The sequence below is a fragment of the Trachurus trachurus genome (assembly GCF_905171665.1).
Source record: "Trachurus trachurus genome assembly, chromosome: 13".
NCBI lineage: Eukaryota > Metazoa > Chordata > Actinopteri > Carangiformes > Carangidae > Trachurus > Trachurus trachurus.
Genome location: NC_139892.1, coordinates 19,943,702 through 19,957,607, shown reverse-complemented (window position 1 = coordinate 19,957,607; position 13,906 = coordinate 19,943,702). Strand labels below are relative to the sequence as shown.

The window sequence follows — 13,906 nt, the reverse complement described above, 5'->3', positions numbered from 1 at the left end:
ACCTGGTGCGGGAAGCTGAGGTTCTCAGATAGTTTGCTGATCTGACCCAGAGTGCTGAGATCTTCATCTAATCGACTAATCATCTTCTGGATGCTCTCCTTGTTTGTTGCCTGAGTGGAACCTGGTGCAGGGAGGAACAGACAGAGAACAATACAACAGATACATCAAATCCTATTTAAAGATTTTAACTGAAGGATTCAAAATCTTACCATCTTTGTTAATGTAATTTTTCAACCATCAGTGAGGTCAAACTGATCAAATTCAATGACTCACATTTGACGGGATGAATTTCTACGAAATTATCCCATTCATTAAATTCATTGATATGGAAATTTGAGAGAAGAGATCTAGACCTTGGCACTTATGATGAACAAAGAGCTCAGGTAAGCAGTATTATGGTAAATAAATGTTACACAGTTATTCAATAGTCCAGTAAAGTCCTGGGTACAGTAAACTATCAGATCACAACAGGAAATACAGATTGCAACATCGCATTTTCCCATGACATCAGCAGTGTGTGAGTCTTACTTTTCACCACCTCCACGTCCTCGAGAGGAAGTTTCCAGAGGAACTTGTATTTACTAGAAGTATCAATTACACTTGCAGCAGAGTATCTGAGAGGGAGGGAGAGAGAAGAGAAGGCACAAAGAAAGAATGATGGAGGAAAAAGAGAGGGAAACATTGTGTCAAAAATGTGTGGAAAACCTTGCCTGTATGTCTACTGTTGAACACCAGGGGGCACATAAGGGTTTGGAAACTGTATGAAAGTCTATGTAAGTGTGAGTTTATGGCTGTGTCCTAAACCAGTATAGTCCAGTCTGAACGTATAGTGACACCTATTCCACCTTACAATGGTGAACAATGCATTAAAAAAAGTAGTACACAACTGATGGTCATTAACCACACAATATATACCATCATGCATTGCAGTTGCACTGAGAAAAATAAAACAAAGTGCAGTGAAAATGAGCTGAATAGCGTCCACAAGTTTTGGGGGATTTGGATAATGACCAGTAAGAAGCGACAGAGTGAGTGACTTTGGTCCCAACCAACGTCTGTTTGTGTATATATGTGCGTGTGTGTTTGTGTGTGTTACATACAAGCTCATGGAGCTGCGTCTTAATGAGCCAGACTTCCTCTTGAGAGTGGTACAGATGATCAGATCACTGAAGAGGAAGAGAGAGCGGTCCTTCTTCCCACCCACTGTCTTCTACAGAGATTAAAAGAGGAAGAGCTCAGAGTGTGTCAACACATTATCGATTAAAAGGTTAAGATAACAGATAGTAGATAGTTAACAGTATAGATTGCTACATTTCCCATTAACATTGCAGCAAAGATAGTCATTACGTCAGATTATAATTTATAATGCTGTTCGTTTCTATTATTTTGGCCTCTCAAATTGATGATAACACTTGTTGGGAATCAAAGTATTTCTTACCGCCTCCATGACCATTTCCTGTCTCAGGAACTTTCTCTGGGGGTTCAGAATCTAACACAAACAGACACAGAGAAGAGTAACGATCAATGTCATCACTTAAAGACAGTGAGCACTTAGAAAATTATTAAATGTACACTTAAAAGGCAAAACTCAGCTACACAGACAGGTTCGTCCACCTATTATAGACTACATAAGTATCTTACATGTTCGACTCCCTCAATGTGCGCCTCGATCTCCTGAATGACCCTGGCCTCCCTCTCTGCCTCCTCAGCAGAGCGACGTCCCTTATTTATCCTCTCGGCCAGGCGCTTGATGTCCCTCTGGGCGTCCAACAGGAGCACATGGTCTGGGTGATCTTCTGAGGTGTGCTTGAGCAGGTCCTGCATTAAAAAAACAAACACCCATGTACTGTGTGCTGACCATATTTTTGCTTTTTGCTATTTAACACAATATAAGGTATGGTACAAACAGAAATAAGGTAGTTATAATTTGAAATATGTCACCTTAACCAGCAGCTCATATCGAGGAATCCTCTGCACCGGCTTAATCATTAGATCACCCAGAGCCTGTTTCTCCTTGTTCTCACGCATGTTTTGCTGTCAGAGTGAAGGGAGAAGTTGTTGTTAACAGGAGAGTGTGACAAGAGGATTGACTGCTCTGTGTTGCACTTCACGTCTTCACCACCAGATGGCGAAGTGGTTCCACAGTGAAAACTCTTTACCAGGTCATGACGCTGAATAATTGTAAACTGAGAACAGGATGAGGACATAAGAGATTTTTATGAGGTGGCTGATAATGTTTTTGTATCTGAGCTCTTGAACTGGACATAGACTGTGCCCATTTGATTTAGAAATGAGAATATTAGAAGCTCCTCTGTCAAATAATTTTGCTGGAATTTATTGGTATGCAGTATCTTTTCATCTAGATCAATAGTGTAAAATCATTTCATGTATTTAAGTATTCTTGGTTCATAAGGCGGATCTTAAAAATCTATGGCTTCCGAGGGAGAACGCTATTTCAAAGACAAACACTCATGGGAATACAGTATGGGCAAAGAGGGGGAAGAAGACAGGAAGCGTACACAAACATACATGCACGCACGCACGCACGCACGCACACATGCACAGACACACACACATGCACAGCATTTACAGCACAGCACTTTTCAGTAAGGCAATGACAAAGAACGACAAATACTGGCAAACTCCTCCTCTTAGGAAATTTTATTTGTTTCGGTGGTGAGTTTCAAGCTTTAAAAAGCTATTTAAATGGTCTCTCCACCAGACAAGGAAACATTTCTAGATGGGCTTCTGGTTTTCCAAACAAACACATGAAAGCAGTCACTCAGACAGAACCGGACGTCCTGCGCTTCAGTCCAAAACTCACCTCCAGAAACTTGTGAAACGCTGGCTTGGCCTCCTTGGCAATCCTCACAGCATCTTTGGCATTGAGAAAGTTGTCTATGTATGCTGAATACATATTAGCTAGAGTCTCTTTGGAAAACTGGGGAGAGAGGAAAGACAGGGACATTAAAGTTGAGTGGTGTTTGATTTCATGTGATGACAGCCATGTTATAAGGAATCTAAGAGCAGATGTTTTTGTAAGCAGAAAAATTAAACAGTCCTGGTCAAAATCTGTCACTGATATCTCAAACTTAATAATACAACTTTTTGTCTTGATATCAAGAAAATCTGAATATTATTCTTTAATAGTGATCTCTGGGAAGCGACCAAATAAGCAGTGGAATTATATGACGACTAGAGCAGAAACATTTAGTTGATTGACAGAAAATAATCAGCTAGCGTACCAAACGTTTCCTTTCTTTAATATCTTTTTAAATTTGAATGAAGTTTGGTTTTGGGCTATTGGTTGAAAAAACACACAAGAATATGTCGCCATTTTGAAAATGATGATTTGATTAATCAAATAAGTCTATTTTTCTTTATTTGCAAAAGGCCGCAAGGGTGCACACATGTTTCTGCTACTCTTGGTTTTCTTTCCATTTTAAACATTTCCGTTTCATGGTACTTAACAAATAAAATTTAAATAAATAAATAAATGATAAATAAAAATAAAATAAATGAACTTTGAACCTACTTTTACTCCTTATGAAGTAATGTAACACTAAATCTGCTATTTGATTTAATGTTTATTGACATTATTATACTACAATATCTCACTATCAAAATGCCATGCCTACTGTTCTAGTTTAGCACGCAAACATTCGCCAAATAGCAGTAAACACAAATGATAACGATAAATTCAAATAGCTGTAAGATATACCTTACTTGGTAACCACAGTTATCTTATTCAAAAAAATGTCACATGCTAATTTTGCTTTCTGCCAACCTGGGTAGAAAATACCTGAACATATGACTACATTGCTATTTTGGTACATTTCAGGTTAACTCTACATGCTCAACAGTTGACAGGTATGACATACTGTATGTCACTAGTTACTGTTTAATCACAGTGACAACAAAAAGTGAGCTGTATCTGGGGAGATGACCGAAGAAACCTTGATGTCGGTGATCTTCTGTGTGTTTTGTCTGGCAGCCTGGCATTAGAAAAGATTACAGTCTCTGTCCATGTGTCTTTTTTTTCCTTTTGCTCTTTAAAACACACACAAGAACACACATGGCTGAATCACCCTGACCTGGTTTCTACTCGCACACAGAGGGCGGAGAGAGAGATACTGACAGAGATGGAAAAAAGACAGTGGAGAGAGAGAGAGAGAGAAAGAGAGAGAGAGAGAGCATGAACAGACATAATGCACAGTGTGGCGCCTTATTTGACGTCACAGAGTAACCGGCTTTCTAGCCTTTCATGACATAACCTCTTCTGTTCCTCACTGCCACTGTCCTCTCTCCATCCTCCTCAGTCTTTGAGGAAGTGTAAAGAGGACAGAGAAATAAGATCTGTGGAGAATGTGAGGATTAGTGTCAATAGAGGACAGAAATGCAAGAAAGAGAAGAGGAGTGTGCAACCGTTTTAAACACACATATTCTTGTCTGTTCAAGATTTTCCTCTAAAAAGGTTTCTCACTTGTTAACAAGCGGTCAAACTGTAATGTCAAAGGGGCTGTTTTGATTGTTGACTGTTCTGATTAATTCTAATGGATTGTGTTATGTTTTACTTCTTAACCAACTGAGGTTGTAGCATTACATAATTCCAGTTTTCCTATGATGCAATACTGTTGTTGATTGGCTGCACGTATATTGACAAAATACAACTCTTTAGTTTTTATGATATTGTTTGAATGCTTCTATAATCGTTTTGATATGGAATATAGTTTCGTAGTACATGATGTTATCTTTATCCATGATTTAACGGTTTTATTTATTTACTGTGTTCTGTTATCAGCATTGGTTCATTTAGGACTGTTAGTTCCAGGACTTTATGGATAACTAAAATGAACCTTGAACCTGCAGTGTTTTTTTTTTAAGTCAGGAATCAGGATAAATATTGCTGGACTGTGCTTCATAAAACATAACACAGAAAATATTATGAATAATTATAGTTCAAAAGTCTGATATGTTTTATTTAATGGATATGTTAAGAAGTTGTCAATAAGACAAATCAATCCTCGTCATTTTAATTCTTTAAATGAAAAAGTATCTGTATTAACTGGTACAATGTACAATGTAAATCACTGAAAATGTATATATATAAGGATGGGGGTGGGGAGGTGGGGGGTGGGGGTTTATGAAACCAGATGACATAACAGATCACTGGCTGAACAGGAAGATTTGATAATAACATGATTTTCTGTGTGTCTACATCACAAACAAATTCAGTCAGTGCTATGAAATACCTCCTTTGTATTTTCCGCAAACGTAGAGGAGATTTACTGGCTTTCAACAAAGCTGCTACAAATGTCAGAACAGAAGTATTTTCCACATATCATAACAACATCTGCTGCTACGAACAGTGAAAACCTGAACAAAACACTCTGCCCCGTGTGAGGCTCGAACTCACGACCTTCAGATTATGAGACTGACGCGCTGCCTACTGCGCCAACGAGGCCTGAGACCCTGCAACAGCGCTGCAGCTTTAAGAGCTGTGGTGTGTGGGGGAGGGGATAGGGGGAGGGAGGCTCGGTCTGAGGAGTGTTAAGGATCTGCAACTGCTTTAGCTTGAGGCTAAAAAACACTTGTCATTCTTCTGTTTCTATCTTTTCCTCTCTTTTCCATGTTTTATAATTCCCTATTATTTAGCAACTTAGCTACATAGTCCATACAGCATTGTTCTGAATGTATGAATAACCTTTATATTGAGGGTATGTTCAGTTGAAAAAATGTGGTTGTTTAAGTGTAATTCTTTGCCTCAGCCTGTTTCTTTCATTGTCCACAATGTCTTTGTGAAAACCAGTGGAGCTGTTTCATTTACACAGAGAGGTGCTGAAAGTGACAATGCTTGTGTGTTAAATGTCTGCACTGAAACTCTTCTCTCTTTTATTCTCAAGGACTAAAACCTGACATTTAGCTCCACGCTGACGCTTTAGAGAGATGTTTTTCAAGGCCTACGTTGAGAGCGAACCTCAGGTCATGGGAAATTTTGAATGGGTCGCTGAGAGGTCAGTGGGAAAACAAAATATTAAACTAGTGTTGCCAACTATAGAGCATCTCTTAATAAAACAGTTTCCCTTCAGTCTGCCCTGCTGTGGCTTGTGCTTTTACCGGCTCCTTATTCACTCCAGCTCTAGTCTGCAGCAAAAAGGATTTTATGTCCTTTTCAATTTGTCTGTTTCCAAACAAATGCAAAGGTAAGTTTTGGAATTAAACTTATATGTGTATGAAAATGTGTGGACTTAAATAAAAACAATCCCTTTCATTTCATTTTCCAAGAATTAGGCAGGTTGAGTGTGTCTGAAATCACACCTTATTGAATCCTCTGAATATCATGCAGTTTAGAAGCAAAGTATCTGCATCTCCTATACAGTGTTTCAGGTTTTTATGGTCTGCTGCTGTTTGAGGAATGAGGTGTGCCGTAACTTTTTGGTCAATTGAGTATCTCTGATCAGTTGTTAGGGTTATTTTACTCACTGACTCTAGCTGCTACTATAAATCATACTCTTACTGTATGTGGTAACATAAGTTTTAGGGTTTCACACGTTTCTCTCACAGTCCAGACTCACTCAGACGATCACTGCCCTCTGGCAGAGGTTAAGTATCTCACACTGTCAGTCTACATTCTGCATATAGTAGCTAACAAGGCCATTGTGCTTAATGCATCCCTGCAGCATGAAGCCTGAAAGATACGGGATTTGTTTAGGCTGTTATTTGAGGTGACAGAATATATGGAGATGTTTTTTCATATACAACATCTTAATTGTTGATTTAGGTAAAACGTGAACATTGGATGTGTCATCCCAACCCATCCTAACCCCTTAAAGCACACAGACATTTTACAGATCAAAAATAAACTTCAGTGGACAAACTAATAGAGGCCATATTTGTTAATAACCTGAAAATGTGGGATAACATACATTTATATACCTTTGATAAACCGTCTCATCTACAGTATTCAGTGACTGTCTTTCTACTCACTGATTGGATGAGGAGGTGTCCAACAGTCTGTCTGTCATGCCACTGGCCGACGCAGTTGACAACCTGGTCCAGGAAGTCCTCATGATGCTCCAGGATCTCTGGGATCTGGTAAAACATCTCATCCACCAGCAGAGGGTCCACTATGGAGCCCCCGTCAGGCTGTTTGAGAGGACGCATGTAGCCCTGAGGGAGAGGAGGCAGACGTTAATGAGTGACCTTTTCAAAACATGATTAAATGCTGTTAATCAATGATGAACCAGCAGCGTACAGTATATGGCTGTCAGGGGCAAATAGAACGACAAAATCACATCAAACAATACCAACATGAATTTACATAATCAGGTGAAAAAGAAAATAGGATTTGGTGTACTCTTACTTGACGATTTAAACTGAAAGACTTCATGACTTCACATGAAAGAGCATTACAAGGACTGCATACATGAATATTAAAGATAATAATTCTACTGTGTTTTGGTATAATGAGAGAGGAGATCAAGAAACTCATGAATAATACCATTTATCTTAGGAAGTCTGAATATAACTGCAGAGAAGAGGAACCAGACCAGTCATTAAAAAAAAAACTTAAAACCCAGAAGAGACAAAAGGGCACTTAAAACCTACTTCTATGGCGTTACCACCCTGACCCGAAGAGATAAAAATGAGAAAAATTATCGGTGGGTGGGTGCAATTAAGGAGAGCGTATCGTTTGGAGTGAGCCGAAGCTCAGTGGTTATAAAAAAAAAAGTGAAGCTAGAGGTTATAAAATCACAGCAAATGAAGGTCTGATTGGAAATGGATGACCATTTCACAGCACATTTCAGAGCAGAGCGGGGGCCAGACAGTAGTGCACTGAGCTCTTATTGTGTGACCACCTTTAGCCTAGTGAACTGACACATTAACACTGAATGTGGATGATCTATATCCAGTAGCAGGATACACTGGGAGCTGACAGGAGACAGTGGGTGGGACGACCCTGCATCCTGACGTGACAGTGGACCAGATGTGTTGATTACAACCTGATGTACCGTACTGCGAAGGAAGAAGAGTGCGTGCATGTACTGGATGATGACAGTCACATAGTTGGGTTGATTAGAGTATTATGAAAAATATTGGCAGATGGAAAAATTGAAGCCTGCTCCCAGAACAGATTAAAAATCTCAATAAAGCCTGTGTAGTGTCCCCTGCAGTGAAGCTGGAGCCAGGAATGGAAGTGATGGAGTCTGGTGGAATGACTCACTCCCACATCTTCGCCACTAAGTCTGATGAAATCTTGCTTAAGCACTTCAGATTAATGCTGGAATATCATTATTGCTAATGTGTATGACATCGAACATATGAGCGCTGTGAGAGGAGGAAGGGGGTTTGACCATAAAATCAGAGACTGTAGCACACAGAAAAGGAAAGGTTTTATGTCTCTGATGATCAGCATTGTTTCCTAATTCGGTGATGGAGATGCAACTACAGAGCTGGACCTTGGGCATGTTTAGAGTGCACTGTACCACGCTGCAGTGCAAGAAAGCAAACAGGAATCCCTGATCGCTTCAACTTAGAAATACAATTCAGAGGCTGATGTAAACTTGGAATTCCCAACTTGGCTGCTCATATTCAATCTGAAACCTGCATTAAAGCAACACTTACCTTTCTGACACTTCTCTTTAAGTTAAAATGCTATTAATAAGCTGATGTAAGAGAAATCCACCAGGGATAGAAACTCATCATTATTCCATTCTCATACAGAGAAAGGTCTGACCAAACATTTCATTCGGCCCGTTGAGAACTCTACTCTTTAACTCTTTAACACTCTTTAACCTTCTATTCACTCTCTTTTTAACAATTTTTTTGATCCAGCCAAACTCCAAAGGGAAATATCTATTTTCTAGCTTCTATGTTACATTATGTCCAGCAGCTATTGTTAATTGCTGGGCAGATGGTTCTTCACAGTGGGATCTTCAAGCTAAGCAACTTCCTGCTGCAGATGAAGATGATGCTGTGACGGAGGTGAGACTGGATGAAAAGAGGAAAGTTGTTGTCTGGATAGTTAAATAATGAGCTGAGAGACACTGAAGTGCTCCACACTGCAGGGTCAGGTGTTAATTCTCTTTGGGTCGTACACTACAAGTGAGACCATTCACATTACACTTCATCATTGATCCTTTATTATTATAAAAACATTGATAATAGTGATTCTTTATATTAAGATCAGTTATGCGATCACACCTCAGCTGACTGGGCTGACCAAAAAGGTGACATTGTTTTTAATAATTAATGATATAGTTATACTAAAGCCTTCTATTTGACACTCTCCTTCAGGGATCTGCACTTTTATTGCAGTCACCGTGGTAACACTTATTTTTTTTCCCTGTGTCTCCATGGGAACACAGTCCAGGATTATTCAATTTGTGGCCCTGCACACACGCACAAACGCACACACGCACGCACAGAGAAACACATGCATAGGCAGAGACTCAGCAAGGTCAGTGCACATGTGTGATGTGCACGGCCCGACACAAACACACATTAATGCACGCACACACTCACTGGCATTTAAATTGGTCACTCTCATACACTCACACATTTTATACCGCCACTAATTATACATCTCACACACACATTGTTCACCCACACAAAGCAATTGGTGACAGGTTATACAACAAAGTAGGGTGATCACAGGTGGGGAAGGTAAGGAGTGTGTGTCTGCTTCAATGTGTTTGAGTGAGTAGGTGTGTGTGTGTGTGTGTGTGTGTGTGTGTGTGTGTGTGTGTGTGTGTGTGTGTGTGTGTGTGTGTGTGTGTGTGTGTGTGTGTGTGTGTGTGTGTGTGGGCAGATAATGCTGATGACAGTGAGATGCGGTGGGGTTAGCAGATTAGCAGCCTGACAGGATGAATGACAATAAGTAGATTACATAATACGTTTGTTACCTACATTTGTTATTCACGTCCTCAGCAATCCGCTGATTCAAAATGGTGTCTCTTGTTTTTGTGCTGGTTCGCTTTTGTGCGCACATGTGTGTACAGTATATGTGTTGAGCTGAGTGTCTGTACACGCTACTCATTTATAAGCCCAGAGAAGTAATAAGTATTTGTAGTGTGTCGTCTTACAGTACCTTATGAGTGTGTGTAGCTGTGTTTGTGAGTGTGTTACCTGGATGAGGGTGCGGAGCGACTCCACATACGATTGCTCTGTGTCCAAGAGGGTCATCATCACATGTTTCCTCATGTCCTGTGAAGACAAAGGAGGAAGGAGAGGGTCAGTCATCGGCATTTAGACAGATTTTTCTTACACACCGACATGCATAATAGCCATGATGACACACAAATATTGAGGCCCAGTGGTTAAGACACATTTTCACATAACTGCAATGTGTTACATGTGTTTATCTTCACTGTAAAAAATAACCCATTAAAGGTGGAAACAGGAGCGAAAGCAACTCCATATTTAGTGTTCTCTCACTGCAAATACTCTCCAGGCACAAACAAAGAAACAGGTCAAACTTAATGTGAAGAAAGAAAAGCTTCAAATCTGCACCTGCACCTTTCAGAAAACATAAACAGCTTATTCTGTTTATCAGGCATTACTTGGTGCACACCTGTGTTCAAAATGAAATGAGAGAGAAACTAGATTCACAGTCAATACTCACAATTTTTCTATTTTGGAAGCTTTATTAAATTTGCTGCAGCCTGGATTCACCTAATAACTCTGCTGTGTTTCTGATATAAGGCAATGTGACAGCAAAATATAAAAGATCTAAAATACAGAGAACACAAGTCCTAAGTCTCAAAATGTCAAGCCAAAAATACGTTTTTACAACATTGTTTTGAACATACACTCACACAGACAGACCATATTTATAGCCTCCGTCAGCTACAGGAACTTTTCCAAGAACCCTGGTTTCAGTTCTAGTCCCTGACTAATCAAACAGTCGCCTCGCCAGTAGACTGCAACAACATGTGTACAAATTCATTCAGACTGCAAGCAAGCACTGGTTGGCCCTAGTCCCTGCTGTCTGTACAGGCAACATTGTGTGACAGTGGAAAGCACAACATAATAAAACATAAATTAATATGCTTCATGGGCAGGTAAAAAAATAACTGAGACTTACTTCTTAAACCACATGGTCATTTTCTAATCACGTATTGGTCTAAGATGTCACGACAGTCACAGAATCATAGCTGGCACACACACACACAAACAAACACACATATACAGTACACAGGGAATGGATTAGAGGGCATCAAGGCCAGGAAGTCCTCAGCAGCTCAACCTAACAATGACTCAGGACCTGTGGATGCAAGTGAATGAGCTGCTCCAAGCATCAATGTGGAAACAAATCCACTGCATTAAGGCCAAGAGGGAAAGTGACACCATGACAGAGACAGAAGAAGATAAGCAGAAGACCAGAAAGAGAAAAAACAAACATCAAACAGTTGATCTTTCTCAATTCTGCTAAATAAAGATGTATAAATCATGTTGTGTTACAACACAATAGCTAAAATTCAGTTTTCCAACAGCTTTCTCAGATTCAAAAGGCTGTGCCACAAAGGTACACTACATGTAATCCATCCCTCTTTCTCCTGGTTATAAAGCCAAGAAGAAGTCTATTACTTGTGACTGACAATGGCTGGGCTCTGGGAGAATAACAGGGGAAGGAGGAGTGGAAGCATCATGGAACAAGTCAGACACCCTAAAATATTCTGGTACCAAACATGACTTATAAATATCAATCGCAGCCACAGGCAAAACTGTATGGTGCATATATAACAACAATGTCTCTTTCTCTCCCTCTCTTTCACACACACACACACACACACACACACACACACACACACACACACACACACACACACACACACACACACACACACACACACACACACACACACACACACACACACACACACACACACACACACACACACACACACACACAAAGGCCACTAAAAACACAGAGCAGAGGTTTTTCCCCCTCTTCCCCTGCACCACCGTGTCCTATAAATAACTGTAACAATAACTTCCCAGAAAGGCCATGTTTAGTGTTTGGCATCCGAAGGGATCTCAGGAGCTCTGCGGGCTACCACCCGAGGGTGAGAGAGGTGGTGTGCGTGTTTCTGTGTGTGTGTGTGTTGCTGTGTGTGTGTGTGCTGCGAGTGCATGACAGTGATCGGAAGAGAAACAATGGGACTCATATTATTTTTAGGCGGCCGCTGTTTTTAAAATAGTAAATCAGTAAAAGTAAATCTTAGGGCAATTTTTACAGGTCACTTAATTTCTCAAATATTTTCTCTTAAAATCGGCCTCATCACTTGTTCCTTCGCTAAGTGAGGGATTCAGTCCAAGCATGTACTCAGCCCTGACATACAAACACAAACACAATGGAGTGGATGGTATAAACACAGGGTTAAAGAGGAAACACAATAACACAGTAATCATCCATTTATAGGCTACTCCCTAATTACCCTTCAAGTAGGAATCTGGTCAAAATACTTGGTGGTTCAGTCCCCCGTTACAGTCAGCACAAGCATTGCTGAAGTGCCACTATGTGAGACACTGAATCACACACAGTCATCTTGGTCACAGGTCTGACTGCAGTTGTAAATATCAATCGATTTATTGATTAGTAGTCATTCATTTTCCTTTTCTTAGCTCTGTTGACTCAAGCACAAGTATAGTAGTATACAGGAAAATCAGATCATGTGCAAAAAAAAGGAAAGGTTGCAAGGACCTTCTTCATGCTTCACATTAACAATATGAAAGACCAACATTTCATACTGTGATATTGATGCTTTATTAATTGGTTTTAAATTGTCATCACTGTTGATCCAAACCCGTGGTGACATCTTCAAGCTCATTTTGTCTGATCAACAATCAACATACAAACTTTTGATAAAGAGTGAACTGTGATTTGAGAAGTTGGAAATGGCAAAAATGGAAAATGGTAGCCTACATTTTGGTCGATAGATTACTTTCGAAATGTTCAACCAGTTAGCATGCAATCGATCAAACTACCACTGGAGGCATGAGGTAGATTAAGAAAAGACAACGATTGGCACTGTCAAGGTCAAATGAAGAGCAGTTCCTCAGCAGTGATCTGTGGTGATACGCTGCTGGTCTAACTCACTGATCAACACTTAAAGTTAAAGCCTGCCTCTCAAATGAGAAGTGGCAGATTAATTTTGTGCTCTCTGGTGGCTGACAACCTTTCTATCTCCTAGTGTAGCTGCAGTAATGATGTATCACACACACACACAGTACATTTAGGAAAGGCTGGTTTCCCTGAGCAGCTACAGCTGCTGTAATAAAAAGCTGTTTCCGTCAGCACTTCCTGACACGGTGCTGCACGAGCGCACACGCACGCGCGCACACACACACACACAAACACCACACAATAACACATCTGCCTCTGCGCCCATGTCTTATACAAATTTAACCTCATTTACGATGATCAAATTAACAAATCCTGATCCACTATCTCTCTTCTCGTGTCTGCTTAATGGCAACCATTGTTTGATGTCAGCTCGACAAAAACAAACACAAAGCCTGGAATCAACCTGGGTAAATCAACATGCACACAAACGTGCACTCTGTAGAAATGATTAGCCCCCGAAGACTGATGCTGAATGTGTGACCTGGCAACAAGAAGACAGGGAGTAGACTGCAAATGTGTATTTTTAAGTGACAATTAAGTAAAAAAAAAAAAAAAAAAAAAGAAGAAGAGGGGGAGGAGACTCCCCTGAAGACAGGAATGTCCTCAACTCTGTACTGGTCGTCTTTATTAGATTAGACACAGACAGACAGAAGGAGAGAGAGACGCACACACACACACACACGCACACACACACACACAACATGCTGAAATAATGCGAGGAATGCTAGTTTCATTTTGCTAGCGGAGTTACCATAGTAACCCCAGCTGAGAGGCTGA

General features: G+C 40.3%; 1 protein-coding gene across 1 annotated transcript in view; it reads right to left on the bottom strand.

Annotated features, from left to right (window-relative positions):
• Positions 1-13,906, bottom strand: part of arhgef17 (Rho guanine nucleotide exchange factor (GEF) 17) — a gene marked incomplete at its 5' end in the record, with an annotated part of 68,503 nt that overhangs the window by 9,045 nt on the left and 45,552 nt on the right. Inside the window, 9 exons of the mRNA XM_083985447.1 lie at positions 3-121; positions 529-614; positions 1,101-1,210; positions 1,439-1,489; positions 1,642-1,818; positions 1,942-2,034; positions 2,825-2,941; positions 6,988-7,170; positions 10,129-10,206. Coding sequence (XP_083841573.1) covers positions 3-121; positions 529-614; positions 1,101-1,210; positions 1,439-1,489; positions 1,642-1,818; positions 1,942-2,034; positions 2,825-2,941; positions 6,988-7,170; positions 10,129-10,206 — 1,014 coding nt within the window. The remainder of the gene's footprint in view (positions 1-2; positions 122-528; positions 615-1,100; positions 1,211-1,438; positions 1,490-1,641; positions 1,819-1,941; positions 2,035-2,824; positions 2,942-6,987; positions 7,171-10,128; positions 10,207-13,906) is intronic.